The sequence below is a fragment of the Lissotriton helveticus genome, chromosome 5_1, assembly GCF_964261635.1.
Source record: "Lissotriton helveticus chromosome 5_1, aLisHel1.1, whole genome shotgun sequence".
NCBI classification, from domain to species: Eukaryota; Metazoa; Chordata; class Amphibia; order Caudata; family Salamandridae; genus Lissotriton; species Lissotriton helveticus.
This window is the reverse complement of record NC_136065.1, coordinates 2,054,262,889-2,054,283,162: the sequence shown is the minus strand read 5'-3', so window position 1 is coordinate 2,054,283,162 and position 20,274 is coordinate 2,054,262,889. Positions and strand designations below refer to the sequence as shown.

Below are 20,274 nucleotides of genomic sequence, written 5' to 3'. Positions count from 1 at the left end.
CACACCAGGCATGCAGACGCTCCCAAGCTTGTCAGCTCAAGCGGCTCATGGGAGCCTTCTTAAATAGTGAAAAGGGATAGGAGCACACTGCTGACACGTCTCAGCGTCATTACCTCTTTGCATCAATGTAGTTTCCTGGGCATCATAAAGAGAGCGGAAGTGGCCATTCCAAACGTCGGCCGCGATGTTTGGCTCTAGATTGTTTCTCCCTTCCCGGTTACCAAAGGTGACTATATTCCAAAATGCGCTAGGATCGTTGGATTTGAGTGCCTCTAAGAGAGACTCCATTCAGCCTTATCCCATTGTATTTTGGCCTGTTCAATAGCATCCTTGTACTGCCTCTAGCACTAGAAATCTGGGTTTTATCCTTAGATTTTATTGCTAGTACCAAGCTAGATTTAGCTTTTCTACAGTGCCCATTGTACCAAGTTGGAATGATCTGTTTGTGCTCTCCAGATCTTACTTCTTGATAAAAGAGGTCACTCAGTGTGGCTACGCAGCGTCAATGAGTCTCACCATTTTCTTATGCCTGGTTTCTAGATTTTTTTCCATGTGTATATCCTACTTGGGATAGCAGATCTTATGCCAAGACATTAGGATTGCTATCACTGCGTGTTATAATAGCAAATTCTGAAACCTGGGCCCACATTTTTGTATCCACGAGGATATAATCAATTATGGACTCGGACCTGACCCGGTTAAACGTAGGGTGAACGTGTTTGTCAGATAGTGTACGCCCATTACAAGCCTGAACTGACTGGTTCAGTGTAAGAGTATAAATCTGCAGTGCTAAAGGAGACCACGTTTTTAGGAGAGGGATGGTAGTGGCTGGTATTGCCCACTGCCTATCTTCTCCCAAATTATCACTCAAAGTAATGCCAAATGGTTCAAATTGGCAGTTATAATCACCTTCTATAATCTTAAACTCGTGCCTAGGGAGGGAGGATAGCATGATTGATAGTCGCTCCACTACCGGGGATTCATGACCCCTACTGACAGTTCTTGAATATACCTTAACCAAAGCAGATCTTTCAGAGGTGAATTCCAGAATGACACACAATATGTCAGGGGACCCAGTCTCAAACACCCTTGCCGAGCATCTTAGGTAGGTGACAATCCATATTGTCAAACCTCCTAAAGGTCTAACTCTCCCTCCAGTCAGAGCAGGTTTGGAGAAGGCAGCATAGCCAGAGCACCTTAATTCCTCCATAGACCAGGTTTCCTGGAATAGCACTAAGTCATAGTTGTCTATAAATGCCCCCCAGTGACAGCAATTTAACTTATTCCTAAGGCCTACCATTTTCCAGGAATGCAATCTTAATGGTATTTGTCAGGGCTTTGACAATGTCAGAGCCCCGTCAACGTTTGGCTTTCGCTTATCTGCACAGTGCAGGCAGCACTTATTATTGGGGCCAGGGGCGCTGCTCGAGTCAGTAGCCCCCTGGTTCGCACTAGCCCTTACGGTCACCCTCCACCCCTTTTCTCTCTCTTCCAGGCTAGGAAGACCCTCGTTCTCAGAACAAGGTAACACAGGAGTTAGGTTAGGACTTCCATCTGGCCCTTCTCCACCCAAGATGCAAGCTAACTGTGCTGTGGACAAGCTACTGACAGAAGATGCTCATTCTCAAGACAGCGGTACAAAAGGGGGGTGGTGATGGACGGAGCATTTGAACCAATCAAACACTCACACCCAGTCAAAGGATCTCAAGACAGGGTAGCACAGGAATTAGGTTAGAACTTCTGTCAGGCCCTTCTCCACCCATGATGCAACCCAGCTGTGCTGCAGACAAAGCTACTATTGGTTCAACCCCGGTCTGATGACACACCCGACCTGGAGCATCAGGCTCTCCCAACAAGCAATCCTGATGGAGATCTTCTTGTAGGGTTGTGAGAGTCATGGGCTCCACTGTATCCTCCACAGTATCAGGGTGTCAATCAACCTCATCTAAGGCCTTATATCTCTTGTATACAGGTACAGCATAATTGCGTGGCTCGTATGTATAAATTGGATGGGGGCGGAATTAGAAATACCGATCAAGGGGCGGACATTAGAATGGTGGAATCTAACTGAAGGAAGTCTATAAAAAGCCTAAAGGAAGAATATACATAACTGAGTTCTGTTGCTGCTTGCATAGATCACAAGAAAACAAGTCCATTACCAATTGTGTATCCCTAAACTTGATGTCAATACAGTCCCCAAAATGGTCGTTATGACTTTTCCCAATCCAGCAAACCCTGCGAGTTAAAATGATGTCCCCTGCTCTGGAAAGGGGAAAGTGTCTATTCCTCACGAGCCAGTCTAAACATTTATTTTTGATTTCCTCCTGTGATTCTTTTCGATTGCTATACAATTCTGGAACTCCAGTTTATACCGCAACATGGGGGCATGATGCAGGAGGTAAGTTTATAATAGGTAGCTTACCCACATGGGTGCTCATGACGATCTCAGCTCGTCATGAGGCACGGTGGCCGTGTGCTCATGACGAGCTCAGCTCATTATAGCGGCCACAATGCTCGCACGCGGGGCTAATTCCCCTGCTGTGCGAGCGTTTCACAGAAACGGGTGTGGGCGTGACGAGTTCAGCTCGTCATGAGCACACGGCCACCGTGCTGTGTGACGAGCTGAGCTTGTCACGAGCACGGGGGGCGCTGTGCGTGTCCCCCCTCCGCCCAGCACAGAGGGGGAATTACACCCGCTGCGAAGGGGTTAACTGCCACGGTCCTGGGGAACTGTTCGGGCACCCTGTGTAATTTACTAATAGAGCTATCAATTTGCCACTTACCTCATTAATATTTATGAGGTAGGTGGAATTGCGAAACACGACAGTTTTGAACTTTAAAAACCATAGACACTCTATCGATCTGCTCTTAAAATTCTTTACTGGGCGCAATTTGCAACCAGCTATTTGTAACTCTGGCCCAGGGACTGCAGCCTGAATGCAAAAACACACCCGAACCTCTGTCTGCAGCCTCTGTGAAAACTGACCAGCCCTTCATCCAGAGATCTAAGCAGACACAGGCAGAGCAAGACTTACACCCATGATACCGACACACACACACACATTCCACACATTGTGGAGAAGTGTGGCTCACTGGTTAGAGAGGCAGACCCTGATGCAGAGGTCTGGCCCGGGACCAGGGTTCAATTCCTGACGCGGCAGGGTCTTCACTCAATGTCCGCGGACCTGATAATTCTCGCCTCGGTGCCTACTCTAATCATAGATCCCACGCTGCAACTCTGTGCAATAGCTTGCTTAATCTCCACAACGGCCCCAACAGCGCTGTGATGCCTGGCTTCACCTTGGGGGTGCCCAGGAGGGAGCATCTCACAGGGAAAGCCAGGAAGGGTTCCACAGCGGTATACAGCACCAGGATGCCCCGAGATGGGGCAACAGTGCGCTTTACAAGTATACACACATTTACATTTACATTCCCACACACACATAAGTGAAAAAGGACATGCACCCTTCGTGCACACACGCAACCCACAGCTTGCTAACAAACAGATACGTGAATCTCAGGAAGATATATATGAATTCAAAATTTTATTTTTTTCGAGATTTTATTGTTTCATAGCAATAATTATCGTCATAATATATTATTCCAATCTTCATAAATACACATTACAAAGAAAAACCAGACAGCGCAAGAATAGACTTTGAAAGAAAAGCATAATAATGAGAATGAAGTAGAGATAAATACGTTTTCAGTCCTTGCTGTCCTTCGGAATCGATGTTTAAATACTGCTGGTTCTCAGTTTTCTTCTGATAAGGCCCCTCTCTTTGTAGAGTTCTCTTACACTCAAGTACCGGGAGGTTGTCAGCAATAATTTGGGCACCTCAATACAGCACTTACCTTGTATCAACGCCAGACACCCAGAGGCTTCCCCTCTCCTACACAAGAGGAAGGTGTCAACACCTCAACACTTAGAGCTCTACCTGAGCTACCATCAACACCCAGAGCTCCGAATGCCCTACCCTGGTGGAGGGTGTTAAAACCTTTGGCGCTCACAGATCTCTGTGCCCTACCGACACTGGAGGAGTGTGTCTACACTAGAGAGGTGAATCAACACCCAGAGTTTCCCCTTTACTGCACAAGAGGGCTATTTCAACAACTAAACAGCCAGAGCTCTCCCGCTCCTACAATAGTACAGATCGATGTCTGTGTCCCACTGGTGTCTACACCGGAGGAGTGTGTCTACACTGCAGAGGTGTGCCAACTCCTCTAGCATCCAGAGAGAGCCTTCGTCCTACAGAGTTCTCTATGTCCCACACTGGGGCAGCACCAATATCCATGTCAGAGTCTGGAAGAGGCTGTCTTTATCTCTCTCATACACCACTCCCTCTATTCCCCTGCAGAGCGTTTATTTGTTCCTCTCTATGACTGACTTTCTTCTTCCTACAAAAGCATCAGCCTAACAAAATCCAAATCCCCAGTGTAGTAGATTTACAACACAATTCTACTGATCAACAAAAAATCCACATTGTTTCAAGAAACAAGGGTACTACACTTCCTGTCCAGGCTTCCTATCGTCAAAAAAAGGATTCTGCAATAAATCATGGCCGACCTCCATACAAGAGGGGCTTTGGCACAAGTCTATTTTCAATTTCTTTGGCTAAATCCCTGGTTGGTAACAAAACTTGCTAAGTTGATTATTTGGCTACATCACAACGAGCTTGCTTTGGGGAATTATGCACATATGGACATACATCCATGCCATGAAGAACAGGATATTGAGCGAGCTGTCTGCCTCTCATGGGCCTAATAGGAAAGTAGAGATGTCAAGTTCTCAAACATGAGCGGTCCATCTATGATATGGGGAGTTTTGAACATAGCAGGGTGTCATGGATAGTAGCGATGCTGGGAACCTCTATCTATGGGCTTGATTTAGAACATGGCTGAAGGAAGCACCTTGGAGAAACAGCTCTGTCATACTACGTGTTGGCCAGTGTCCCCGGACCCACAATTACACAGTCTGCAAACCCCATACCCAGTGATTCAAGGTTCTGAGACACCGGGCCCAATTTGACCACATGCAATAAGACACCAGCAGAAAGGTTGTGGCAAAGCTCCAGCTATGGGCATGAGCACAGCCCACCCCCTCTAGTACCCTGCAGCAACAGCCCTGGGCATTGGCAGATCCCAGGGATGGCTTCACCCTACAACCCCTCATTCTGCAAGCAGGAACTGTAGCAGGCCTTACACAGAGCTCCGAGGCACACAGGGTCTCCATGGGCAGGCGGGACAGGACAGAGAGTAGCCAACAACACCCCCAGGTGGTAACTGGGTGAGGATTTGGGCCCAATATTCATCCATGAAAATTAAAAACAGTATGTCTGGGACAGCATACTATCCCTCATTCTTGGAGCAATAACGCAGAATACCCATATTTAGGGAGTTGGGAAACTAGCCGGAAACAGTAATTCCATCCACACTGTATTTCTACACACAAATTTGCCTCACTTGTTAGGCCCTTATTTGGGAGTTGTGCTGCTGTGAGGGGTGTCCCTTCCGCTATAGTTCAAGTGCTTTATAGTCAATGGCACACTAAATATTTGGACTAAGTACCCTGTCCACCAAACTCTAATAAGGCCCATAGTCATTAGAAAAGCTAACCTTTGTCTTGAACTCTTGAGGTTTTGGGATCTTGGTGCATGTAATGGATGTCTGGAACAAGCTAGGCCAATGTAACCAGAGATAGTGGTTTAACATGAATTCCTTTTATGTTAAAAGATGCTATGCAGGCACTGTTTATAAAACCCCTGTAATGCTCAGAAATGTATTTAATCATGTAGGTCTTGGATAGTAAGATTATTGCATCTAGTTTAATTGAAAAATGTATCAATGTTAGGGAAACTTTGTGATCAATTTACTCTTTCTTGCCTTTCACACTGAGAGCTTTGCCTATGTCATGGTGCCCCAAGAGTGAGGAACTTAAGTCTGGCATGGGGACCTAGGGCTTTGACCGGGATGTCTGTACAACGGAATAATCCTTTGTCAACATGCTGATCACATGCAAAGAGCATGTATGCTGGGAATTTTTTCCTGTGGCTTGGAGACCTATATCATTAGAAGGTCTGATAGCACTAATATATTCTGGGATGTAGGAGTTGCACTTTGTCAAGGTATCCTCTTACATTTGGAAGAATTATTCATGCCTGGGAAAACTTTGGTCGTGCGAACAGACTGGCCTGTATAATTGACTTTGGGACCTTGCATGATTTACCTGTGCTTTTGAGATTTGTGCTGTTGGGATGTCGCACTGTGTCATAATGGAGAACTGGGATTATAAACATTCGCAACTGGAAGGGCTTTACCTTGAGGAGTTTGCTCTGTGCCAAACTGGTTTTTAGATGGTGTGTGATATCTTTGTGTAGACATTTATCAATGAAACGTCATTGCAAGGCATAAAGACCTGTGACTGGCCTATTGCACGTCATTATCATGGGTCAAATCCTGTGACATATAGGCTTGAAATGTCAGTAGCTTTATCCTGGAAGACTTGACTGTGCCACAGATACTTAGGAGTTTGGAGGACGTGTTGTTGAGATTCAAGGCCTGTCAACATCATGTATGAGTAGTATTTTTGGGGTATTCTCTGTCGTACAAACCTGATTCCTTCTGAACTCTGTCTTTCAAAGAAGCAAGAGGCTCTGGGACATTGTGGAGATCTGTTCATCTGTTGGTTAGGGATGGCTGTACCAGTGCATCTCAGACCTCGACATCCTCTTTGGCCAGCTGAAAGACTACCCACAGCACATTCCAGAACCACTTCCTGACGGCCATGGTGAAGAGTTGGTAGAAGGAAAATCCCGGTGTCTGTACATAAATAACTGGAATTCAAAGGCTTCTTGACACTGCTTCTTACAGAGCACAACCCATTTCTCCATGAACAGTTGTGACAGCCTCAGCAGCAATTACGAGGCCCAACTGCTCCAGCAAACTGGTGTGGTAACTGCAAATCCTCAATTTAGGCAAATTTTTCAAAAGTATTATTGCAGGTGGGTAGAAAATCTCTCAACCCTCAATACCTCCTGGGAATGCAAACCCAAGAAAGCAGTTCTTATTTTTTTCATTATAACATTAGAGCTCCATCAGAATTGATTTGAAGATTTTTAGCTAAACAAGTTTAAAATGTTGCTTTAAAAATACAACGTTTGGCCTTATTTTTATCAAACTGTTCTTAAGGGGATACTCTCACCAAACCCTCCACATTAGAATCAGAATAGTGTACTTTGCTTGATCTGTGCTTTTTATATGGTTTTAGGAGTTTCGATCTTCAGGCTAATGTCTTCAAAACGAGCAAACTGGCCAATTAGCCAACCAATGACTTCTTCATACTGTTGTTTAGAACTCCTCACTCCTTTACTTTTTAACAGTTGTACCCTCCTCAACAGAACTTCCCAGCTCGAATTGCTGCCGTAGAGTATGGTGGGTTGTAGAACACGTACCTCTTTGTTCAGCCAAAGGAGAAGTGATGCAAAAGGAAAAGAAGGGTGCTGGATAGGAGATCAGCTACATTTCTTCTACTCCACAGCTAGGCTGTAGGTCACTAACCTCTGCGGGCAGAGAATAAATACTTCACGTACAACCAAACAGCCTGTGAGGGAGGGTTATTCCGATGAGAAAATTGAACAATAGAAAATTGATTCATATTTTGAACTAAAAGGACGTATTCTTCTCTCCCCTCAGCTGTCCCCAAAACACTTAGAAATTGTCTTTTCAAGCTAATACTAAAGATATAATAATAGTAATAATTATAATATAATAATAGTAATAATAATTATAATAATAGTGATAATAATACTTCCTAATCACAGGCATCCATTGCATTATGCCTTAAAGGAGAGGACCAAAGAGCAGAAGGGTTGAGCGTTGAGGAGAACTTAGTAAACAGGTCCATTAGAAACCATGTAGATAGAAGGAGAGTTTTGGAGGCGAGAAATTTCCCTGTGAGATTCTGGGGACAAGGGTGGGGCCCTAACGTCCCTGACATCCTGCAGCTAGGGATCAAACTCGACGTCTTGGTGCTGAGCTGCAATAATGATGACCACGGCAAGTATGGTGCAAAGAACCATGGCTGCGATGCCGACGGCCAGGCTGATGAAGGAGAAGTTGCGAGCCTCACGGGAGGCAATCTCAGCGGATATGATGTCTCCACGGGCAATGGCTGTTCTCACCTACGATAAAACAAAAACAGTTACATGATGGACTACAAACTACTATTAACCCCTTACGTTCTTGTGCAGAGCCGGACAGAGCAAAGTTTCAGTATATGGAACTCTGCTCCGCCTGATGTTTCTGCACCAAGTTTTCCTGTGAGCAAGAATACAGGATACAATTTTATTACTAAGAAAAAAATCGCTTCAAGTTTCGGCTGCAATAGCAACCAGTTCTTGTCCCCGACCTCACTTGAATCATTCCCCGTAACTGAAGTGGAAGTCCCAAAGTATAACTAGAAAGCAGTAGTGTAACACGTAGCCTAGAAGAGCTAGAAACATTCACATCAGTATCTTATCCACATCACATCAGTAACCTATCCACATCATTTAATAAGAACAAACTCTATCACCCTCTAGAGTCTAGAACATTCCCTTCGGAGTCTTCACTCCCTCAGATTTTCAAGCATTATACTGTTGTTTTTATCACAACTAAGAAGAATAAGGTACGCCTGACGGGGAACAGGGCAAGTTGCATGTGAATGAATGAAAGATACCAAGACTGGAGAACTACAGTTACACATAACTTATTTTCTTCTCCATTATTGGATCTTTCATTAATTCACATGCGTGAATCAGAATAGCAAGCTGTTAAAACACATGCACAATAATGATCACTATGACAAAATAGGGAATGGTAGAAAAATAAAATAATCAAAGGCTCAGCTTGTTGGAATAAATGCTTGACCCACAGGTGCTGACTCCAGGCAGTAGTGTTGTGTAAACATGTGTTTGTTCATCCATGTTGCCGCGCTACAGATGTCTTCAAGATATACGCCAGCGAAAAGAGAGGTTGTCGTACAGTTACCTCTGGTAGAGAGTGCTAGTACCTTGGCTGACAAAGGTCTTCAACTCTTTTGGCGACAAAACTGGACAGCAGCTTAAATCCATCGAACTATACTTGGCTTGGAAAGTGGAAAAACATTATGGTGGTTATCATATGCAACCAGCAACTGCTCCGATTTCCTGAATTGTCTTGTTCGGTGTAAATAGAATTTCAGACATCTTTTAACATCGAATGTATGTAAAGATCTTTCTGTTGCATCCTGTGTATTCTGAAAGAATGTAATCAGGACAATTGGTTCATTAAACGCCTTAACCGCGGCAGCAATTCCGCCGCGGTGCGGATGTTCTGATGAGTAGGCGGGCTGCGTTGGCCGTTGGCCGTCAGCAGCACTGGGGAGGGAGCACGGAAGGGGTTAAAAGAAAATCAGCAAGAACTTTAGAGATGAATCTAGGATTGGTTCGTAAAATCACACTAGCTTTGTGAATGGGAGCATTGTTATGTTGGGAGAGCATTGTATTGAGCTGTCAAGATGGAGGAGGCTGCTTTATTCAATCAATCAATGATCTTGTGGGTCTCAAGGTGCTGAAGGGGTGAGGGGGGGTTGGATCTGCGGTTTAGTTGATGAGCCAGGTCTTGAGAATCATCCTGAATTGCAGCAGCGATTGTGATTGCCTGAGGTGCAGAGGCAGTGATTTCCAGGTCTTTGCAGCGAGCTAGGAGAAGGAGCTTTCTCCAGCTGTGGTCTTGTGGATCTGTGAGATAGTGGCCAGGGCCTGTTGGGCAGAGTGGAGATGTCTGGTGGGAGTGTAGAAGGAGAGGCGGTGATTGAGGTATGCTTGTCCGCTATTGTGGAGGGCTTTGAAGGCGTGCGTGAGGAGCTTCAAGATAATCCTTTTGTTGATAGGTAGCCAGTAGAGGTCTCTCAAGTGGCTGGTGATGTGGCTGGGGCGTGGTATGTTCAGGGTGAGTCTGGCGGGGGAGCTCTGGATGTTCTGCAGTTTTTTTTGAAGTTTCTGGGTGGTGCCATCGTAGAGTGCGTTGCCATAATCGAGTCTGCTGCTGACGAGCGCATGGGGGACTGTTTTCCTGGACTCAGTGAGGATCCACTTGAGGATCTTACGAAGCAGGCGGAGCATGTGGAAGCAGGAGGATGAAACAGCGTTGATTTGGCGGTTCATTTGATTGAGGAGCCCAGGATGATGTTGTGGTTCTGTGCGTGGTCAGTGGGTGTGGGGAGGGAAGACTCAGGAAAGACCCATCATAAATGGTTTGGCAATCCTACTAGACCATAAATATGGTGAACCAGACAATTTTCAAATCTTGAATTTGTAGCTCAGGGCACTTTAACTGAAGAATGAACCTAACCTAACTTTGCTAAGTGCAGTACATAGGGAATATGTTTCGGAGGAGCTGACATAAGGCACATTTTTTATTTTTGGCATCACAAACAGAAACGCTTCCATTTAAGCTTTTATGTCCTGTTGGTAGAAACAGCTCTGGCTTTCACAACCATTTCTCTAGAGACGTGGAATAAACAAGCTTGGAAACTCATAGTATGCTGCAGCCAGGCTGACAAGTGCAAGGATGTCGGGTGCGTATGAAGTAACTGGTTGTGGTACTTTGTCAATAAAGAGTACAAGTTTCAGTCGATTACGTTTTCAGAGAACAAATGTTGTCTGGGATATTTCAGGTTGATTAAAATTATTCAGCACTGTACTTTCTTCAATCTTGCTGAGAAGTCTTGGGAGTAATGGGTTCCAGGGAATAAAGAAGGCAAAGATCCCAGACCATCTGATCGAAAAACATATTCCCCCACGACCCCAGCTGTGGGTGCCAACTTGTGTAGAACCAGCATTTTCGATGTTGCTGAGTCGTAAACAGATCTAGATTTTACCTACCCTGAAGATTGACATGTTGTCTACAATTTCTTAATTGAGCTCCCATTCATGACAGAGGTTGTTGGATCTGCTCCACTTATCTGCTATAAAATTGTTTGTTCCTAGAACATGCTCCACTTTGATCGTTACTTTGTGCTGCAGACCCCACTTCCAAATTTCTTGGGAACCTCGGGCAGAGCTTGAAATGTTGTACCCCGCCTTGCTTGTTGATATAATGCAAGCATGTGGTATTCACTGTGCGGATTAATACTGATGATCCTTTTATCCTGGGTAGAGAAGACTGCACAGTTAATGCCACAGCCCTGAGTTCCAATACATTTGTATGTAGTTTCATATGATGCAGATCCATTTCCCACAGATTCTTAAATCCTGTAAGTGAGCCTTTCACCCTTCCTGGGAAGCGTCTCTTTAAACAATAAAATTGGCTATCTGAGGTAGGATTCTTAATACTGTTGACATGTTTAGGTCTTTCGTCCACCACGGTAGAGAAGCTCTTATGTTCGAAGTGATCTGGATTATATTGTTGAATTAGCCTTGAGTTTGAAGCCATTCTGAGATGGCAAAATGGGACCAGAGAAATACAAGACGTCATCATCCATATAGGCAACCTGAAACGGACTTTCTTTTCAGTAATTTTGTGCTAGGAGACTGACCCTGGCTTGCCTTTCCTCTGTCAAGTATGCTTTGTCTTGAATTGTGTCCAGAACGGTTCCTACGAAAATTATCTTTCTTGATGGACTGAGCAACAGCGTTTGTGGATTGAGAGTAGGGCCCACTTTGCTGAATAGTGTCAGACAGGCTCTTGTTCCCTTTCGTTGCCTGTCGATCAGTTGGCACTTTTATCAATCAATAGTCAAGTCATGGGAATACCTGAAATCCTTTCTGTCTTGGATGAGCTGCTACTGGAGCTTGGCATTTTCTAGAAATATAGGGAGCTGATTTCAGTCCAAAAGAGAGAACTTTGAATTGGTAATGGGTGCTGGCCACCCTGAATAATACGTTCTTGCAGTGAATTTGGTGACCTGAAATATGAAAGTAGGATTGTAGAGCTTCAATGTTGTCATATAATCTCCATGAATGAGAAAGTGAAGGATGTCTCGAAGAGTAACCATGGCAAATGATTGCTTTCTTTTGATTAATTTCCATGGATCCAAAATGGGTCACCATTCTCCTCTTTTCTTTCTTATCAAAAAGAATCAGGAATAGAAACCCATTACTTTCTGGCTCTGGGGTACTCTTTCTATTGCTCCCTTAAGCACCGTGGTTACCATTTCTCACTGAAGCAAGTGAAGATGAGGTGGAGATGCTCCCCTTGAGGTAGTCTTTGAGGTATGGTTGTAGGTGATTAGATCCAAAACCCACCTGTCTGTTGTTATTGATTTCCAATAGATGTAAATAACTTGTGATCTGACATCCACTTGGTGCTGGGACTGAGAAGGTGTAACTGGCACAATCATTTTGCCACTGTTTTCAGCTAGTATCCCGATATGGATATGGATGACATCCTACTCTGTAAGAGAGCAGCCCTCTTCCTTCCGTTTCGAAAAGGAATTCCGCTCATTTGCAATATGCCTAATGATCTTGCTGTATCCATGCCTGTCACTATCGCCTGTAGGGCATCTGCCATGTGTTTGCCAAATAATGGTTCCCCATCATATGGCATGTTCAAGATTTTACTTTGGACTTCTGGTCTGAATGAAGTGGCTTTCAGCCATCCCTGTCTTTGCTTATTCCAGGGGCATTTGATCTTTATGAGGCCTCATTTGTGTCTTTGAGGAATCCTCACTATCCTCCTTAGAAAGTGGAGCTTTAGATTTTTCACCAAATAAGAAGCCTCCCAGTCCTTTAACGTATGTGAAGAATGGAGACAGTATATGCATTCCATGTGAGGATCTTCTGATGGGGGACTTTCCTTTCCACACATTCCACAAGGTCTGAAAAGCCCTTTCTGTGCTGATTCTGACATCCTGAATAGTCAGGTCTTTGGTTGATGTTAGGCTACAGTTGGAATTCTTGAAGATAAGGCCTTTATTTATGAAAACCGAAAACAAACTAAGCAGAGCTCATGGAGTTTCAATTCACACGCTGTGTGGGAGAAAATATGAGGGAGTGAAGCCTCTGACGGAAGTGTTCTAGAGGGTGCTGTCACATGATTGGCTAGATTTTGGTTCTTATTAAAGAATGTGAATAAGTTACTAAAGTGAATGTTTCTAGGCTATGTGTTCCACTGTATTGCTTTCTAATTATACTGTGGGACTCACACGTCGACGACGGGGAATGATTCAAGCGTTTGAATGTATGAAAGATCCAATAGTAAGCCAAGTTAGCTTCTGCAAACAAACCAGCTCTTGGTGATGAAAGGGTAAATTAGACTCTGGGTAGGAAGATACAGTTTTTCTACTGTACATGATAGGAAGATACTGCTTTTCTACTGTACATGGTAGTGTAGATCTAACAATTACAAGCTGTTGTCCCGCACTAATCAATGTTACCCAGAAGGGATAATCAGCTCCTTAAAAGCGAAATGCAGTGTTTAGCTTGAAGGAAACTGTGCTGGAAGCCTGGATCGCTGCATACAATTGGGTCTGAAGGTCAAACAGGTGCTGGAATTCATAAAGAGACTTTACATACAGATGAGACTGTGGTCTTCATGTACATAAATACTGCCCACCACTTGGCTTGAATGTTGTATACCAGAATCAACTGACTGTTGGTGGGCAAAAGGGACTTTCTGTTTCTTTTTTGAGTGGAACCCCACAATTCAATAATGGCTGTCTCTCAACCATGCAGCGCTCCAGGAGATAGAGTCATTCTAGGCTCAATTTTCTCCCATGACTGGAGATACTTTTGGGTCACCTCGCTGAGCAGAGAATGCTAACCAAATTTTTAGATACTACAATCTTTGCACAATGCTCATCTAAGGAACTTAGACATTTACTGTGGTCTCACAAGCATGCAGACACCATTCACCTGGAGCTCAGTAAGATATAGAGAGAAACAGATACATACCAAGGGAAAAAGGCAGGCAGTGAGTGAGCATGAAAAAATAAAAAGGGTAGAGTGGGTTTGGGTGTGCTCACCTGGACAGCCTTGATGATGGCGATGATGCCAGTAGGCCAGAAGCAGCAGATGGTGGTGAGCACAGCGATGGGTAGGTAGTCGTGAGGTGCTCTCCGTGGTTCCAACACCCCAATTCCGGGGTGCATCTGGCCAGGCGCAATTCCAGGTTGGCCTGCTGTGTTCCCTCCTTGGTACTGCTACCAGATCGGAAAAAGAATTACAACTCATCAAATATTACAGAATCAGCAAGCACGCATCTGATATCAAGCTACAACTGAAGCCAACTTCCCTAGAATCCCATGAAAATGGAAGGATAGTAAAAAAACAAGTTACTTACCTGTACACTGTGGTTCTCAAGTTTTCATATCTTTTATAGATTCATATGCTTGAATCTTCCCCGTTGTCATGGTGGGAGTTCCATGGTAACAGTAGAAATAGCAGTATTAAAACATCACAATAGAACTCCATAGAACAGAAAACTCGCTTAAGTAACCTTTCAACCTTATGTTATAACATCCAAGGTTCAGCCAGTCACAGCTGAGACCTCAGAGTTCCCTTTCCTTGCAGATCCACCCTACCTAAGATTTCGAGCACAAGTGAATAGGTATACAAAACTCTGAGGTAACCGGTGAGCCTAATTGGGGAGGAGGGAGGGTTGCATGTGAATCTATCAAATATATCAATACTGAAGAACCACAGTGTACAGGTTGATAACTTGTTTTTTCTCTAGTATTGTATCTTGTATAGATTCACATGCTTGAATCCAACCAGTAAGCGATATATATACAATAACAGAAAAAGAAAGTTGGCGGGTAGGCAAACTATCCCACCATGAAGTAAAATTGGAATATCAGAAAACCAAGAAGAGAAAGACAAAAAATACTTCAACCGTAAGTATATGCATACAGTTGTACAACTACATGGAAGTGTAGAAATAACCAACAAGTATGTAAATAACAAAAAAGGGCTAAAAGCCACCTACCTTAAGCAAAGAGACGTCAAAGTGCAGCTTGTCTGACAGCAATATTCTGCCTTCTCCCAACTATCGAGGCAGTAATGCTTCGTGAATTTGTGAGCATTCGCCCACGTTGCTGCCCTGCATATGTCAGGAAGGGGTGATCTTGCAAACAGGTCTGAGGAAGTCGCCACTTTCCTAGTTGAGTGAGCTCGCACTTTTGTAGGAAGTGGGCGACCATCCTTTTCATTATAGTCGATGCACATGTTAACGGTGTACATTCTGTCATTCTGTCTAAAGCCTTGATGTCTGCAAAACTTCGGACTAAAGCCCCGATTTCTGCAAAGCTTCAACAAGGTTCTGCGTACCCACGGAGCAGAATTCACAACTGAGGTATTTACTGCTCCCTATTCGCCTGCACTCATTTTGAACCTCATTTTGAACCTCCTTTGTTCAAAATGGCGGGGGTCTTAAGCTGAAGCAATAAATCCCCCCTGTTCATACAGGTGCCCATGAGGCTCCTCAACAACTCCAGATAAGACTCCCTTCCAGCAAGCTAGAAAGGGGGCTTGCATGAATGGGAATCGAAACTGCTCCTCCCTGCTCTCAAAGCGACAGTAACAAACAAAGGACTACTGTCTCTAACTCATCCATTTGGCGGCCATCTTTGACTAGTCTCTCTCATGGGAAGACCATCCTGGACTAGTCATTTTCATTTTCCCTATCTGAACATACACTAAGAACCTATCATTTTAGACTAATCTCAAATACCGAGTACTTTGCGCAGCTCTGTATCTACACCTTCCTGTGCCAGAATGTTGCCTTTTATTGCAGTATTATACTCCTACTGGCATTTTGTGCCAGCATGTTTGCCTTTTATTGCAGTATCATACTCCTACTTGTATTCTGTACATTCCTGTAACACATACTCAGTTCACTTTACTGCACAGATTATTACTACCTCATATATTTTGGGTTGCTCACTAATGTCACTTTTGGTTTGTTGAAACATGTAACCAATGGTATGCATTTGTATTCTGTTCTTATACTCTATCAGTACTATACTTCCATTTGTATTTTGCACTACTCTGCACAATTCTGCAACTGCACCCATCTTCACTCTTCTCTCCTGTAACGCACCGACTGCTACCTCATACACTTTGGTCGCTCACTATTGCCACTATTGTCACCTTTACTGCAGTTTTATTTCAGTATTAGATTCCTACTTGCATTTGTGGCCAGAATGTGTGACTTTTATTGCAGTATTATACTCCTACGTGTATTTTGTACATTCCTGTAACCTATACTCAGTTCACGTTGCTGCACAGACTGCTACCTCATATATTTTAGGTTGCTCACTAATGTCACTTTTTGATTGTTGAGGCATGTAGTCTTGTGGCTGCACCCAGCCACTTTCTACACCTAGACTACACTACTGTTACCTAGTACATTCTGATGTGTACATTTTGATTCCACCTAACCGGTTCTACCTCTCATATTTTGTACGTGGTGTAAGCTGTCTGCTACCTTGCATATAGGATACATTAGGTAAGCTGCACCTTCGCACTGTTTTGTTTCTAGATTGCACTGACTTCTACCTCTTATACATTTGATCACTCACTAATGTCATTCCTTTGCACTGTACCTAGCGGCTGACAGTTTTTATTGTTGTCCTATCTCCTACACCCAACATCACAGCCTTCCTAAAATGGAGCTCAACGGCAAGCACACTTTTAGAATTAACTACCCTTCCACACTCTCCAAAAAAGCCACTAAACGTTTTAAACATAACTTCTTGAGGTTGCACCCTGAAACACCCTTTGCTGACACCTACTTCTCACCGGGTAATGGAGCCCTGAATACTGATATCATCTTCCACACCACACGCAGAGCCCAATGGAGAAAAGCGTTCCTATCCCTACTCACCGTCTCCACCACCAGGAAAACAACTCATGGCCTAACTCTCTCTATCACACCTTCCCACCTCTTCCCTGGCAGGACTACCATTACTATCTACAATAACGGGATTGTCCTAATCCAATCTACGGACAAGAACCTGGAACTACTAGACAACCTGTTCCCCAAGTTCAAAGAGCACCTTTCCAAGCTGAGGACCCCCACCCAAAACTCCACCAGCACTATCAGCACTAACACCCCTGACGTTGCAGCCTCCACCTACAACACCTCCACCCCCAGCACCCCAGTAAATGGCCCACCTGCGGTCAACGCCCCACACTCCACTAGGACAGTCACAATTCCCCCCACCTCTTATACTAGCCGCCCCTCTAACATGACCCCTCTTATCCCCACTCATACTCCCTCCATCCCTCTCCCCCCTGACATAACAACTCCCACCCAAATCACGCCACCATCTGAACACACCACCGCTCGGAGTTTATCCACCCCCCCCTCCCATCCCCCCACGGCAGACCCCGCTCCCTCCCCAGCTCCCTCCCCATTCCCACCCACGAGTCTCTCACACCTGACACAACAACTCTCACCCACAACACGCCACCATCTGGACACACAACCATTCGGAGTTTACCCACCCCCCCCCTCCCATCCCCCTCCCTCCCCAGCTCCCTCCCCACTCCCACCCACGACACTCTCACCCTCCCAACAAAAGATACAGAGCATACCGTCTCCCTTACCTTAGCATCCCCCTCTCTCCTACCTCCTATTCTCAGCCCTCACTACCCTCCTGTCTCCCCCACTGTCTTCAGCCTTCAATCACTCTTCTATTCACCGGCACCGTCTCCCACTGACGTCACTACCTATGCCTCCCACCTACCGCCTACCTCACCTACTTCACCCACACCCCTCGCCCACAAACACGCCCACACGTTGAAGGCCATCCCACTCATTAGCATCGCAGAACCCCCCAACAACGCTAGTATATCCCCCCCTTCGATACCCTGCCCGCTTTCCAGCTCACTACACAACTATTCACCAATGGCTCTCACCACCAACGCCATCCCCAATGCACCTCCTGACCTGACTTTATCCACCCTCCAACAAATCAAAGAGGATATTCTACATATCAAAAAAGATGTCCACGCAATCAAAGACCTTCTTTCATCACAGCCTAGTCTACCTCCCATCATCCCTCTACCCTACAAACGACGCACCCGCCCTACATACCCTCGCCTCCAACGACACCCGCGTTGGCCGACTATCCCTGTTCGCAATAACTCCCACCGCCCCCGTCGTGTCCTCATCCCACTGTCGGACCACGAACTATGCTCTCTCCTACGATCTTATGGCCCAGGTCCGGTAAAACACATATCCAACACACACATCCCCATACCCACAATTCTTACAAACCCTCTGAGACTCCCAACACTCAACAACAGAGGTTCCGTCCCTAACAACCTCAGAAAAGTTCCCCTCACTCTAGAAAGCTCGACCACCCTTCTCTCTCCCAAACTCAAATGCATCCTACTCAACTGCAGATCGGCCCAGAGACACTCCTCCGACATCGCTGATCTCGTCTCAGATATGGATCTGGACCTAGCCATTCTAACAGAAACTTGGCTTACTGAAGCCTCTACCCCGATTATGGACATACTAGTCCCCCCCAACTATCACATCATTAGGCTAGACAGGTCTCCAGGCAAGACGGGCGGGGGAATTGCATGCATTTTTAGGAGCAACCTCTCCGTTGCTAAAGTCACCTCCCCCTCCCTTTCCTCCTGTGAACTCCTCTGCCTCGACATCACCAGCGAGGGCAAACAAGTTTGTGCCTTACATCTCATCTATCACCCGCCTGGTGACAATCTCATATTCACCCAACAACTCATGGACATGATCACTTCCAATGCCGGTCGGCAGACCACCCAAGTCTACCTGGGTGACTTCAATCTCCACTGGAACGATCAGAAAGACACAGTGGTGAATAGTCTCAAAACTTTCCTTAATGCACTTGACCTCACCCAAATATGCGATAAACCAACACACGACAAAGGCTCGATACTTGATCTCATCATTGCCAAAGAGAATTCTACACAACTGGAGGCGATTCTACCTTGCGACTGGTCATCAATGAAAAAGTTAAACCTAACCCGGCTCAACCAATCAAATCCAAAACATGGAAAAGGGACATGAAGAATCTTAACCCCTCTACCCTGCCCCCCCACATCGGCGATGTCCTCCTTCCCCCTTCAGGTGCCTCGGATGTTCAATCACTGACTGACCACTACCTTGAATCTATGAATACAATAGTCAATGAAGTCGCCCCATTGCAACTGAAGAGAGTCTCCACCAAAAGTTCTAACCCCTGGTATGACGATAGACTCAATGACGACAGGCGTACTATGCGAATGGCAGAACGCACCTGGAGATCGGACCCTTCAGCACTGCACCTCAAAAGGCTTAAGAACAAGAGAAATGCCTACTTCAGGAAAATAAAGCGCACAAAGTTGGACTTCTTCAGCCGCCAGTTGGATCAAGCAAAAAACAGGCCAAGAAAACTGTTCGAACTAATCAAGACCCAAACAAAGACACAAACTTTACAATCAAACAGCACTACAAGCGACACCCCACACTGTGAAGCCTTCCCTGCTTTCTTTAAGCTAAAGACTGACAACATAAGAAATGACCTCATCATGGATGTAAGCCGATTCCCCAACCACACCAGGATGCCTAACACTCAACCTAAAAACAAGGCATCTTGGCTGTACTTCGATACCTACTCGGAAGAAGCAATACACAAACTGCTCTGCACCTTGAAGCCCTCTAATCACCTCACAGACCCTCTACCTGCTAATGCTGTAAAAAACTTCATCCCCTTGCTCCTCCCTCTCTGGACCAAAATCATCAACTGCTCCCTGCAACAAGGCATCATTCCAGACTCACTCAAGGTGGGGCAAGTCACGCCTATACTCAAGAAACCTACAGCTGATCCGTCTGACCTAAACAATTACCGGCCCATCACCAATATCCCCACCCTGGCCAAACTGCTGGAGAAATGTGTCCAACTCCAACTAACAAAGCACATTGACCAATTTGACCTCCTCAACTCTCATCAATCAGGCTTCCGAGCGAAACATAGCACGGAAACAGCTATGACACACATAATTGATGACGCCCTCCAAATTCTTGATCGCAATGAGTCCTGCCTCCTCATCCTTCTGGACCTCTCGTCAGCATTTGACACGGTCAAACATGAGAACTTGCTGGAGCTGCTAGGCACTAGAATGGGTCTATCGGGAACTGTTCTCAAATGGTTTGCGTCCTTCCTACACAACCGGTCTCAGAAGTTCAAGATCGACAATGTGCTATCTTCACCTGTGCCTGTAGATCTAGGTGTTCCACAAGGATCCTCCCTCTCCCCCACATTGTTCAACCTCGTCATGG

At 45.2% G+C, this 20,274-nt stretch overlaps 1 protein-coding gene across 2 annotated transcripts in view; it reads right to left on the bottom strand.

The window, feature by feature from the left end:
- Positions 1-3,526: 3,526 nt before the first annotated feature.
- The window catches only part of PRRT1 (proline rich transmembrane protein 1), a 114,188-nt gene continuing 97,440 nt past the window's right edge, over positions 3,527-20,274 (bottom strand). Inside the window, exons 3-4 of one of the 2 annotated variants that reach the window (XM_078645933.1) lie at positions 13,985-14,158; positions 3,527-8,180 (exon numbers count right to left, since the gene is read on the bottom strand). In XM_078645933.1, coding sequence (XP_078502059.1) covers positions 8,004-8,180; positions 13,985-14,158 — 351 coding nt within the window. In that variant the 3' untranslated portion in view covers positions 3,527-8,003. Of the gene's footprint in view, positions 8,181-13,984; positions 14,162-20,274 lie in introns of both variants that reach the window. The other variant, XM_078645931.1, reaches the window with a different exon arrangement.